At 35.9% G+C, this 12,801-nt stretch overlaps 1 protein-coding gene across 1 annotated transcript in view; it reads left to right on the forward strand.

Moving 5' to 3' along the window:
* Positions 1-12,801, forward strand: part of STX18 (syntaxin 18) — a 59,935-nt gene that overhangs the window by 25,404 nt on the left and 21,730 nt on the right. Inside the window, exon 2 of the mRNA XM_083861811.1 lies at positions 8,531-8,598. Coding sequence (XP_083717937.1) covers positions 8,531-8,598 — 68 coding nt within the window. The remainder of the gene's footprint in view (positions 1-8,530; positions 8,599-12,801) is intronic.

Below are 12,801 nucleotides of genomic sequence, written 5' to 3' on the forward strand. Positions count from 1 at the left end.
GGACTGGACATCTCTCTTTATATCGTAGAACATCTTTCAGTCCAGAAAATGTAGTGCTAAAATGAGCTCAGACTGTGGGAACAGGGGACAAGGAAAATATCTCTTACAGAAAGACACAAGCGATGTTGAATGCAGTTACTGAAAGGTTGTAAATGGAGCATTTTCAACAGCAGTGGTAAAGGCCAATTATTGCAAATACGTATTTTGACCAATTTCCTTGTATCTCTCAACCAAAACATTCCCCACAATTGTTGTGGGGTATATATTTTAGTCCATGAGGTTTTGGATGGTTGTGTAAAAATATAAATGTTAAAGAAAGTTATGATTAGAGTTGGACAATAAACAAGGAAAAGGGAAATAGTAAATTTTATTAAAATCAGATGTGCTCTTTCTTTTTTTAAAATTGAAAGTATTTGTTGCCACTGACAATAAATGAAAACTAGTTACTAAACCCATTTAGCATGATGCTACATTGTAAGAAGGCTACTGTTAATCTTTTCGGGTCATCTCATGTTCCTATTGACTGTCAACAGACCACTTTCAGAATACCAAGATGTGCTTCTGAATGTGATACTGTCAAACCAGTGTGTTCCACAAGAGCAAAGGAAACAGTGACAAAATTAATGCAGACCTCTATATTAAAGTTGATGTGTTTTATATTTTTCTGGTTCAGAGTTGAAATTCAGTATTTGTAAGTAATTATTACCTTAAAATAAAACTTTTTTTTTCCTTTCTGTTTACAAATGCCTGAAGTACAAAGCGTTAGAACCAGTTTTAAGGATATACAATATATTTGAGGGTAATTTCCTAAAAAAAAAAAAAAAAAAAAAAAAAAAAAGAAGAAAATAAAAGCCAAAAAAACCAGTGACTTCAAAGTAATTTTTCTGTACAGGTGGAATTTGCTGTCAGTACCATACACATTTTTAAAACATTTAGCAGCCTTATCCCCAAATAACACTCCAGTGAAACCTTCATCCAGTGATAACACTGGATACTTTCAGTCTTTGTTGTGGTCTGTAGAGAACTGAGTTTTTGAGTTTTTGAGCTCTTGGATCTTGATTTTGTTTGTCTCTCGTTAGAAGAGTCTTGAACGTCAAATGTTAGCAGTTGTGTCACAAAATTGCAGGAATATTTTTTTCTTTCTATATTTGACTGAATCTTACACTAACTCTGGATTATTTTTATGGAAAACATAGTAAAATGAAATGTGAGGCTTTTAGGCTGAGAGTGAGTTATTGACTACCAAATTTTCCATTGTGGGGAATTAACAATGAATAAAAAAATAGAAAAAAACCAAATGCAGATCTAAAGTGCACTTTGGAGACAAAGTATTTAAATGTAATCTGACAGTAGCATAAATCACTGAGGCAATTTTTGAACCACAGAAGGTACATATAAAAATATGTTAAGTAAAGCAAGTAGTAAAAAAAGAAAAAGGTTTAGAGCCAACTACGGGTTTTTTTGTTTGTTTTGATGTACAAGACTGTGCTCTTTACTTTTTCCTTTTTGACAGTTGGATATTGAGCAAAATGAAGTGTTTTCTACTCGAGACCAGGTATCAGGAAATTGGCTTTGCTTCTTACTGCAGTTTAAAGGTTTCTTAATCACTTTGTTAATGTGCACCAAATACTGCCTGTGGTATTCTGCAGACAGGTTTTAACTTCCAATATTCCACAATGACTAATGGAACCTTCCGTGGTGATTCCTTAAAATTTGACTTTCATTTTATATTAAAAAAAATGGTGTTGTTTTAAATTAGAAAAGCATTGATAATACTAAACTTTTTAAAAAATATTTTACAATTTTGTTCCATCTTTACCGTTACAGGCTTCTTTACCTTGAAGTTTCAAGTAGCCTCACTCTTCCTTTTCATGGCTTTTAATTGAATTTTAATTGAATAAATTCAGTTTTGAATGTTCTTATCCCATATACCACACATTTTGGTAACTTGACCCCCCCATTCTTGGTTAATTCCTTTGCTCCAAATGCAAGACTACGACTAAAATGCAATAAAAAAATGTTTCTCTGCCCGTTGCCGTAATGTATATGCTGATGTAAAGCAGAAACTGAACAAAGTCACAATTTTCCTGAGATTAGAGGTAGCCAGGCTGGCTGTCTCCTCGCCTCCTGCTCCTCGCTCCGGGCCACCCCCACGCCGCAGTTTAGATATTATTTGCTCTTTTGGGTCTCAGATTACGAGAGCAATTGATCTGCGTGACCTATTTTAGAAACTTTCACGTTTGCTGGGGAAACCTAAACCAAATGTATCCCCTCAAGAGACAAATCAGCTGCAAACGGGCCGGTTGACGTGTGGAGGCCGCCGGTGTGTCCCTGCGCCAATCCTGGGGGCACAGCTCCACCTCCTGGCGGGCTGGGAACTCGCCAGACAATCCTTTAAACAGCAGCCTTCACACGGTTAAATTCAGAGTTCTGCCTCCCGATTCAAACTTTGGTTTAATTTAATTGGTTTAGTCACTGTACCAGAGAATTATATCTTTTGAAGGTTCCGGTTCTGAAATGTAGAATCCAAGTAACAGTACTTTAAATACAAAAATGTTGTCAGTTCTTAGCAACATTAAGCAAGAGCCTGTGTTGATTCAATGGCCTGACGGTGTTTAAAAAATAACATAGGTAAAATATAGCAGTGTGGAACCTGGCCTGTCCTGTATTTTTAAAAAGTTCATATATCTAATCAAAGGTAGTTTGTGCTGGGAAAGTTCTCTGTAGGAGTATTTCTGCATCAAAACATTTCTAACTATTTTCAGCTGTGATAGTTTAGGTGAGAGCCAAATCTTTTATTTTAAGATTTATTTAATATAAATTGTGCTTGTATTTATAGTATCTATTCTGTTTGGGTTTTACTGCAGACTTCTGAAAACACCTTTGTTACGTGCACTAATCATGGAAAATTTCCTTTTTTCTTTTTTCTTTTTTCTTTTTTTTTTTTTTTTTTAATTTTTTGTCAATAAGATTTAGACATTGGAAAAACAAGTTTATGTTCTTACACTAATTACTGTATCTCCTCCTAGTACTGAGATTGTACTTTTTTTGGTCACAAATATGCAGTTCCTGTTCATAAGCTGATGTCTTACTGAAATCCAGAATTTCCCTTGAAATAGGCAATGGGTATGTTTGGCTTGACTATATGTTTAGAATTGGAAACATGAGAGGTGTCTAGATATTAATATTATAACAATCTTAAGCTTTCCACTTTTTGCAAAGGGGCTTGTAGAATATAGTCACCTTTCCATAAAGCTATAGATGGAATCTATTTGGGTAAGACATTGGAGATAATGTTTTTCAAACATATTGGAGAATTAAATGTAAAATTTTGTTTAGGGTTTTTTGCCCCTCTGTTTTTAGGGTTACTGTGGCACCATAGTCAGCGGTGAGTGTTAGTGGTGCTGAATCAACAGTAAATACCATGTCTCTCACAACATTTACAAAAGCCTTTCTATTATGTTTTGGTTTTAAGTAATTTTTAAAGTTTCTTTTAACAAAGTACACCTTTTAAAAAATTCAGAGCGGCAATACAGCGCGAAGTGTAACAGTCAATTTTATACGGTGGGAAATAGCTGCGCATTGTTCCGATGGAGGAGTAAATTTGATAAAACGCTATATTTGTTCAGTGAAAATGACTATTCAGCACGGCTGAATTCTCTCTACAATATGTCACGGGAACCTACTCCAATCATTTTAATCGTAAACAATGCTGCTGCTCCTTGCAGTGGGTTAAATGCATGCAAATTGGAACCTACTGTTTCATGAGTGATCAATTCTTTGTTGGGAGTGGAAAGAAATGCCGTATGTATTGCTGAGCGACTGAAGGAAGCGTAGTCAGCGTCTTCGTTCTAAAGTCTCAGCATCTCATCAAGATGCTGCTTTGGAGGCAATGCTTTCCTGTTTCTTGTCTTTTAAAATAACTTAGCCTGCTCTGAAATCATTAGAGAAATCTCTAAACAGAAGAACGTCTACCATTTCTGGTGCAGACCCCAAGTATAAATAGAGCTATGCATGCCACCTGTGGTAGCAGATGGCATCTATTCACAGCTTCCTTTTGTGTTGGACCTGCATTAGATGCAATAATTGCTTTTATAATTTAGTAAGAGTTGTTTAAAAAATCTGTGATGGCAATAAAACACAGATATATGACTTAAAGAGAGAGGTTACAGTGAGGATCAAGTGCAAACTGGAACCTAAAGTAACTTTGAAAATTATGTTACAGGCTTTAATGTGAATTTATAGTGTTTTTCACTTAGATGATGTTGATGCTTTTGTTTGCTACATAGTGGCAAACTGCTGCTGCTTCACTGTAGAGAATCACTTGGGTTTTCATGATCAGAACTACACTTGGGAGTTTTTAAATAACACCTGTAGTCTCCAGATTCAGTACCTGAGCCTAGGAGGTTATCATGTTGAATTTTTAGGTTGTAGTTAAACTTACCTTTATCCATTCATGGCGGATGCATCTTGTAGAAAGTTCCCTACTGGCACTTTTCAGCTCCTGCCCTCCCTTGGTGGTGCCTTACTGCCGCTAATACAGGTATTTGTGGAGCTGAAATGAAAGAAACCAATTCTTTCCAGAATAGTCATTAAAAAAAAAGTAATTTCAGTGTTTTGGGATGTGATACTGACCCTCAAGGGAGTGTCAGTGGGAATGGGAAGAGGCAGAGCCTGGAATTTCCTGAGTGGTCTTCATTGTTAGAAGGAGCATAACCCACTGTATTCTGGTAGTGAACTTCTGCTCAAGAAGATGCTGTTGCTGTAATGATATAACTGGTGCTTACAATATTGTGAAGAAAGGTGTTTTATTCCCCCGATTCCCTTAGAAATGTCAGTTATCTGGAAATTCAGCACTGTTCTTCCCTGTAAGATGTTTGGTTGTTATGTAGTGCGAGAGTGCTGCGACTATGAAGGGCTTTTCTCTAAGCCCTCCCCTCTCTGCAGGGGTGGGAGAGAGAGAAAGGAAATAATTTCTTTATTTCAGGGTTGAAAGAAAGGCTTATTTCTCTGCTCCAGACTTATGGAGAAAAAGAAAGTCAATTTCCAGATGCAAAGAATGAGAACCATGATGAGAGGGTAATACTCAGATGTGTTTGTGCTTCTTCAAATTGCGCTCATCTATCCTTTTGACACCTGTGTCAACTGGTGGTTTAAAGGTTTTGAAAACAGGCATGTCGAGCAAATTGGAAGCTGCAGTTATGATGGATGGGTAAATGGAGTGGAAAAATGGGTGTGCTGAAATGCAAGTGGGATTTAAAATTCTACTAGATCTGCTTGAAAGATTAATTAGAGAAGATACAAAAAATTATTCTAGAGGCAGTGGAAAGCAGGATGAGAAAGATGGACCTGGCCAACAAAACTCTGGCAGAAGGGAAGACTTTTTCTACAGAGATAAAGTTAGGTTTGGCCAAATTCTCAATGAGTTGCTAATGGTATTAAAACCCTCCTAAAGTTAAAATACTCTTTAGCTATTTTAATGAAAATAAATTTAGCAAATGTGTGGATTTGTCATGCAATTGGAGTATAGATGAGGAATGGTTTACTCATGGACTCTAGACTAAATTAATAAGGAAAAAAAAATGGACCAGTGGGGTAAAAGCAAGATACATACTGAGACCTAGAAAAAATAGTAGAAAAAAGGTGTTCCCAGCAGAAGTAGTTACAAAGTAACCAACATCAGTGAATGAATGCCTTTCTAGTCATTTGCATTGGAAATGTATGAATACAAACTGGAACAAATGCAGAGAAAAGCTGTGGGTTCCACAACTTCAGAACTGTTTTGTGAGAAGGAAATAAAAGTTTGGGGTTATTTATCTGGGCTACAAAAGATAGATAGATAGATAGATAGATAGATAGATAGATAGATAGATAGATAGATAGAATTTCTGACAGTCAGACATGCAGGGAAGCAGAACTTTTAAGGGAATGGACCATTCTGAAGCAAGAAGAGTATAGAAGTTGGTAATCAATAAACCTGGAAACTGGGCAATAATTTGACAGTAATAAGAGCAATAGGATTCTAATAAAGCCACTCACTAGTAATAGGGAGAAGCTTTATTCCCTTTAGGCTGGAGTTGATAACTTTGTAAAGAGTATATAGTGGGCCTCTGATAAAACCAAATAATTGCAAGTTGATGACCCTGGCAATATCTTCAAGATTTGTGTTTGTATAATGAGGGATATTTTGTGTCTGCAAAAAGTGAAGCATCATACAGAAAACCAATCAGTTTTTAAAATAAAATTAACATTCCCTCCCTTTAATAGTAGTGAAACCTTCTTTTTAATAAAAAAAGTTAATTTTGCTCATATGGTTATGACAAATTGAATTCAAAGCTATGCCAGTAGTACATGGTAACAAAAAGTGAAAGAAATATCGGCAGTGCAGGATTCTAGAAGATGCTGTTAGAATTTAAGGGAAACTAAAACAAGAAGTCTCACTTCTGATGCAAATCTTGGGAACTAAGAGCTTGACGTGAGTATGGGCATAATGGTGTCATTCTAAATTCATGAAAATAGCTTTACAAATGAAGGAGAGGCAAAGTGGGGTCAGTGCAATTCAAACTCATGATGACAATTTTAGCCTAAATAGAATGCTCTTTGTGACTAGATGAATTAATTACTGTAAGACAGTGCACTTGCTTGTCATTCTGATTCTTTCTGCTTGTTAATCACTCCTAAATTGTACCTATTGCAGTAATATTAAGATTTATTTCTTACAAAATTTTGCTTATCTATATTCTAGTTTGGTGCTCATGCATTAATGTAAATGCTTTGGAATGTTTCTTATTTTACATTTGTTTTGTTGTCTGTAGTACTTTCTTTCTGCCTATTAAGTATTATTGTTCCACTGGAACACTGTATGACTGTTTTAGATGTTTTGCTTTCATAGTCAAGCGTGGTTTATCTATTCAGCAAATTTGATGACATACCAAGTCTGAGCTGAGAAAGAGATTATACAATATCTGTACAAATAATAAGTTCAAGTGGCGATGAGAAGGAAGATCTGTAGAACGATTTAGCTTATTATTTGTGCCTCATTGGTCTTGCAGCAATCGCAGTATTTCCCTTGCTGTGTATAATGGTGCTAACCCACTTTGGGAAACTCCTGAAGGTACTGACAGGCCTCAGTCTGCTATGAATGGGATGAAATTTCCTGTGTTAATCACACAGAAAACTTAAAACAGGAGAACTGGGAAAATCCTTATCCAATATGATGAATAATAGTAAAACTGAAACAGAGCAAATAATAATAATAAAGAAATGGAGGGGTTTTTTATTTGCACAAGGGAGCACTTATCTTGAGTTGTACAAATTACTGTGATTTTATGCAGTACGTTTTATTCCTTCCATTTTTTTCAAATAGCTGCTTTTGAAAAAAAATAATTGGGGGAATTAATCTTCTATTTGTCCAAACTATTCTGTGTTCTTCGGTGTGTTTTTTTTTTTTTTTAGTTTATTTAATTGCAAAGATCATTTGCATGAAAATGGGATTTTAAGACTTGAACAGTTTCTGATACTTTTTCCCAGATACACGGAGTAAACGGCATTTATTGTAAATGAAAACACCATTTGTTTTGTAAAATTCCTTGCATGCTTTGTTTACATAGAATTAATAACTAATATTTGAGAATATAGTTTTAAAAGTTGCTTTGGAAAATATATACTGCTAATGTAGAGAATTCTTTTCCATTTTCCCCCTCCTCACCATGTCTTCTCATTTCTCTGGTGAATTAAGCTACACTTCTGTAGTTCTTCCATTTTCTAAAATAAACAGCATTTTATGCTACACCAAATCTTTTAAATCAGACTGAAGTTTGCAAAAGTTGTTTCAGATTATTTTTCTAAAGGATCATTGTAACAATCTCTTAAAAAAGAAAATAAAGTGATTTATAGTAAAAGTTATCGAGACTGAGGTGGAAATTCAGAAATGGAAGTTTGATTGGGATGTATGATCCGGCAAAGTTTACTAATTATTATTATGTATTAGAGATACTACTTTAGTTTGGGCACAAACTGGTCACTGTATTATGGCAAAAGTAGAAACAAGACTACCTTGCCATACAAGTTTTGACAGCTGAACTTGAATATATATATCTGATGAGTAAAGAGTTGAAAAATTTCTTGTGTGGTCTTCCAAAATGAATTTATTTCCAAAGTGTACATTAAATTCTGGAGTAATTAAATTCTGGATTGATAATTTAGATAATACTTTGTGTTACCACTTTTAATATTTTTCATTTTGAATACTGTAGTTATATTTACTGTTTAGTTTATGCTTTCTGGGAAGAAGACATGCTTTTGCTACAGTTCTCCAAGCTGGACCTTCGTACAGACCTTTTTTAGATAACTTTTTATGTATTGACTGCTTGGAAAATGTGAAAATCCGAGTATAAAAGAGTAAATTTTATTATTCTATTTAATTATAGAATAAGAAATTTATGAATTCGTGTTTGAAGTGTGGAATACTGAACTTCAAACATAAAATTATCAGTTATCTGAAATTTAATTATGATTTCTATTCATTTAGATTTCTCATATTGGAAAGCTGAAAGATTTTCTTCTACAACACAGAAAGGATTATATTAATGCTTACAGGTAAGTGTGCACTGTGTTTAAATGGGTTTATCTATTATTTATTTATCTTAATGCTTATAAAGTGAACACCTTTAAAACCACAAGCATAATGATTAAAACCAAAACAGAGACTGTTATTAATTGGCTTACTGTAAACCACTATAAGATGGAAGAATAATGCTGTCACAAAAAAACAGAGTGCCTGAATAAAATGAGACTCGGAATCTGAAGATGATTTCTGGCTCTTAGGAGTGAGTTCTGAAAGAAAACAGCCTGGCAGTCCAAGTCCCACACTTTTTAAGGACCTGCAGAGTAAGTTTCTGAAGGCGTTCTTGAGAGAGCAGGGAAATCCAGGTTTTCCCTTTTACTCTGTGATACTAAACCCACCTGCCATGCCAAAGTATAAAGTCAGTAGCCTCAGCAAGTCCTGGAGGACAATGATTCAAACTCTTCAGGCTCTGGAATGTGAATTCCACATGAAGGGCACCAGTGGGGAGATGGTGTCAGGGGACAGCAGACAAGATTTGTTTTTCTGTGACAAAAACTGTAGGCTTCAGCTCTGGTAGTTATTATTGTGTGAAGAAAGTTTTGATTCTCTTTTACCACTAGGAAGCATTCAAAGCTTCTGTATCTGTTTACTTGTTGGTAACATTAGTAGTAGGATTTTTAGAAGATTAAAATACAAATTTATGTGTTGATGTTTGTAAGAAAAAATAGTATCTTCAGGTCTGCAGATACTAAATCAAGTTATCATAAGATCTAAACGTTAGTGCAGCTTGTATTTTGGTGAACTGAGTAGAAATCATGGTAGCATTTCAGAAATGTAAAATTCACTTTGTAGTGAAACTTTGTTACATGCAAACCGGGTAAATCAACCCTGTCTGCTTTCCGGTTCTGACACAGCCCTGACTAAAGCTGAGCTGTTGATTCAATCAAGGTAGATAAAATGCAGCCTAAAATCATGTTGGGTTAAAAGCTTCCTAGATACCAAACAGAATTGCTATCCAGAGAGATATTCTTTCCCCAGAAAAGGACAAAGAGAATAGACAAGCCTTCTGCTATTTCTTAGGCTCAGTCCATGTTGGAGGAACAGTTTTTCTGAGAAACAGCTCTAATCCTGAAAGGGTCTGTCACAGTGACAGCAATACTACCTCACCAGTGGAATCAAGTGTGTTCTGTCTGATAAGTTATCAGAAGACTTCTGGCACCCTTTGTTTGTCTCCACAAGAGTTTTAAGGCAGTATTTTGTTATTTTGAAAACAAAACAAAAAGATGGCTTCTTTTATATGTGAGAGGCTGTGGGAGCTCTTTAGTCAGTGCTGGTGAAAAAGCTGCTCGGGGTTTTCACAGCACTGCATGTGAGGTGGATGAGGGATTCTTTTCCAGGGGGCAAACAGAAGCAATGTATGTACAGCTCCATGTTGTGACTGGCTCTCTGCTTTTCAATGGCTGTTGGAATAGGGCATGAACAACACTAGGTGGAGCCAGCAATTTATTACTGACAAAACTGGGTGTACTGTATGAAAACTGTGTGCACACAGAGGTTGAGAAACTGCAAATAATTCCAGTAAGAGCAGTCAGTAGCAATTAAATTTTGCGTTGTGTTTGTGTTTTATTAACCGTAGTGTGCTTAAAATGGAAGTGATTAGAGTAAAAATGAGTCCAGGTTATTTTGATTTCCAGAAATTTTTAATATTCTTTTTGTAAACATGTTGCAACAAGGTAATCTCAGTGCTTTTCACCTTCCTCTCCCCCCCCACCCAAGTCTTCATTAAGGAGAGGAAAGAAGTGTCATTTCCTTTATTAAACCACAAAATAGTCCTGCAGATCTCATTTGTGATTGCACTTGATTCTGTTCTTAGTGGTCAAACTTAAATTGTTTATGTATAATTTGACATAAAAATGTCAAATGATTACTTGTGCTCTTCCACTTCATGGATGCAAAGAGTATTGTAGCCTCTGTGCTGTCAGTCTTGCAGTCTTAGCAAATGCCTCACTCAATAATTTTTTAACAACTCTTCAATAATTAAGTAATGGGGACAGTTTTTGAAAAATTTAATATTAAAAAGCTGTGCTGAAATTTATGTAGAAGATGTCAAATTTCATGAACAAAATTACTACTCTATATTTTGTCAGTTCTGCTGGGTTTTTTCCCAATTATAGCTCGCATTGGTGAAATCGAGCTTTTGAGTTACCAAGTTGTATTATTGTGTGCCTTTTAAAACTTCTTCATAATGTGGTACAGCCAGGTTCTTGATTGCTTCTTTGACCTTACCTTTGAAGACTATGAATTCTTTAATAATGGAGTTTTTATTTTTGGCATACACAAAATATCCTGCTAAAGAGGGTATGTCTTTAATTCATTTTTAGAGGAAAATTCTTAGCAGTGAGAAAGTCAGTTGGCAGATTGGTTATTTGAAACCAAGACCCTGACCTATTTTATCAAACTTTAACTACTTAACTGAAATACCTAAACTGACTTAGTAATTACTTATTCACCTTCTTTCTTCTTGATTTGGTTATTACCTACAAAATATCTAAGTGGCAAGACACAGGAAATTCTTGATGTAATGATCTAAGCTTGCTGACTTACAGGCCACTGCACCTTTATCCTCTCTTGTTTATTGGGATTTATTTCCTTTCTCTTACATGTAGGGTTTTTGCCTTCTGTGATAAGGAATTTTTCTCATAGTTTTAACCCCAGCTGGCAGCTCAGCCCTACAGAGCCACTCACTCACTGCCCCCATAGTGGGATGGGGGAGAAAATCAGAAGAGTAAAAGTGAGAAAACTCATGAGTTGAGATAAAGGGAGTTTAATAGGGAAAGAAAAAGCCACATGCACAAGCAAAGCAAGGAATTCATTCACCATGGACAGACAGATGTTCAGCCATCCCCAGGAAAGCAGGGCCTCCATCACATGTAACAGTGACTTGGGAAGACAAATGCCATCACTCCAAATGCGTGTCCCCCCCTATACTTTCCTCTTTTCTTTCTCCAGCTGTGTGTGCTGAGCATGAAGCCAAATGATCTGGGATATCCATGTGGTCAGTTGGGGTCAGCTGTCCCAGATGTGTCCCCCCACAGTTCCTTTCACCTGCAGGCTCCTCACTGGTGGGGTGGGATGCAGAGCAGGAAAGGCCTTGGCTCTGTGTAAGCACTGTCCAGAAATAACAAAAACATCCTTATCAGTGCTGATAACTCAGCACTGTTTCTAACACAAATTCAAAATGCAAACCCCATACTTGCTGCTGGGAAGAAAAGTAATTCTATCCTAAGCAAAACCAGTGCACACAAGTTGATGATGACTCCTGGAAAGGAAAAGACAGGGACTCTTGAGTCCTGAAGTTGTTTACAAAATGAGGGCACTTTTTTCATATTTTCTTACTAAGCAATAACTCCTTTCAGAAGAGGATTTCAGATGAGGTCCCATTTTTAGTATCCTGACTGCTATACAGTCTGTATTCTTCCTCTCAGTCCATTTGCTATAATGTTTTCCTACATTGCTTTTTACACTGTGCTAGGAGAGATTCTGTCTTCAGTCTTTGGTAACTTGTCTAAAGTCTCATCTGTGAACAGCTTGTACCTTTGCTTTTCATCATCAGCTCCTTCATGTTTTTGATCACTAGACCACCAAGACAATTCATATGTTTGTGTTAATATACTTCAACGAACTAGCTGTAGTGCCTTCACACATGGGAATTTGAAATGATCCTCTTGGGATTCCTTCACAGCCTTCAGTTTCTCTGAAGGATCTTTCAAGGTTTAGGCAGTTTAAAGACCACTCATTCCTAGTGTTTTAATTAGAATGTTTAATTGGAAAGGAATTGTGAGAATTCTAAATTTTTATCACAGAACACCTCATACTTAAAAGAAAAATACTTGAGAGAAGGGCTTTCTATCTAGGATTATTAGACATCTAATTAATTGTGTTTTGCGACTGCAGAGATACTTGTAGTTGTAGTGTATGTTGTTCAAGTTATGTACTTGTAGTGTAGTTGATCAGTGTAGTGTAGATGACTTTGAAATAGAAGTGTCACTTTTTCCACCAGAAAGGCTGCATGGGTGGCTTTTGATGTATCTTCATTACATGCTTCTGTGGTCCTTCTGTGCAGTTAAGTGTTTGAAAATTTGTTGTTAGTTGCGAATAATATACTTTAAAAATTGTTAACAAATTATCTTTCTGTCTTGAAAAGTAATGTTAGTGCCCAGTAATTGTCTCCTGCC

Source organism: Zosterops lateralis (assembly GCF_965231275.1).
Source record: "Zosterops lateralis genome assembly, chromosome: 5".
Classification (NCBI taxonomy): domain Eukaryota; kingdom Metazoa; phylum Chordata; class Aves; order Passeriformes; family Zosteropidae; genus Zosterops; species Zosterops lateralis.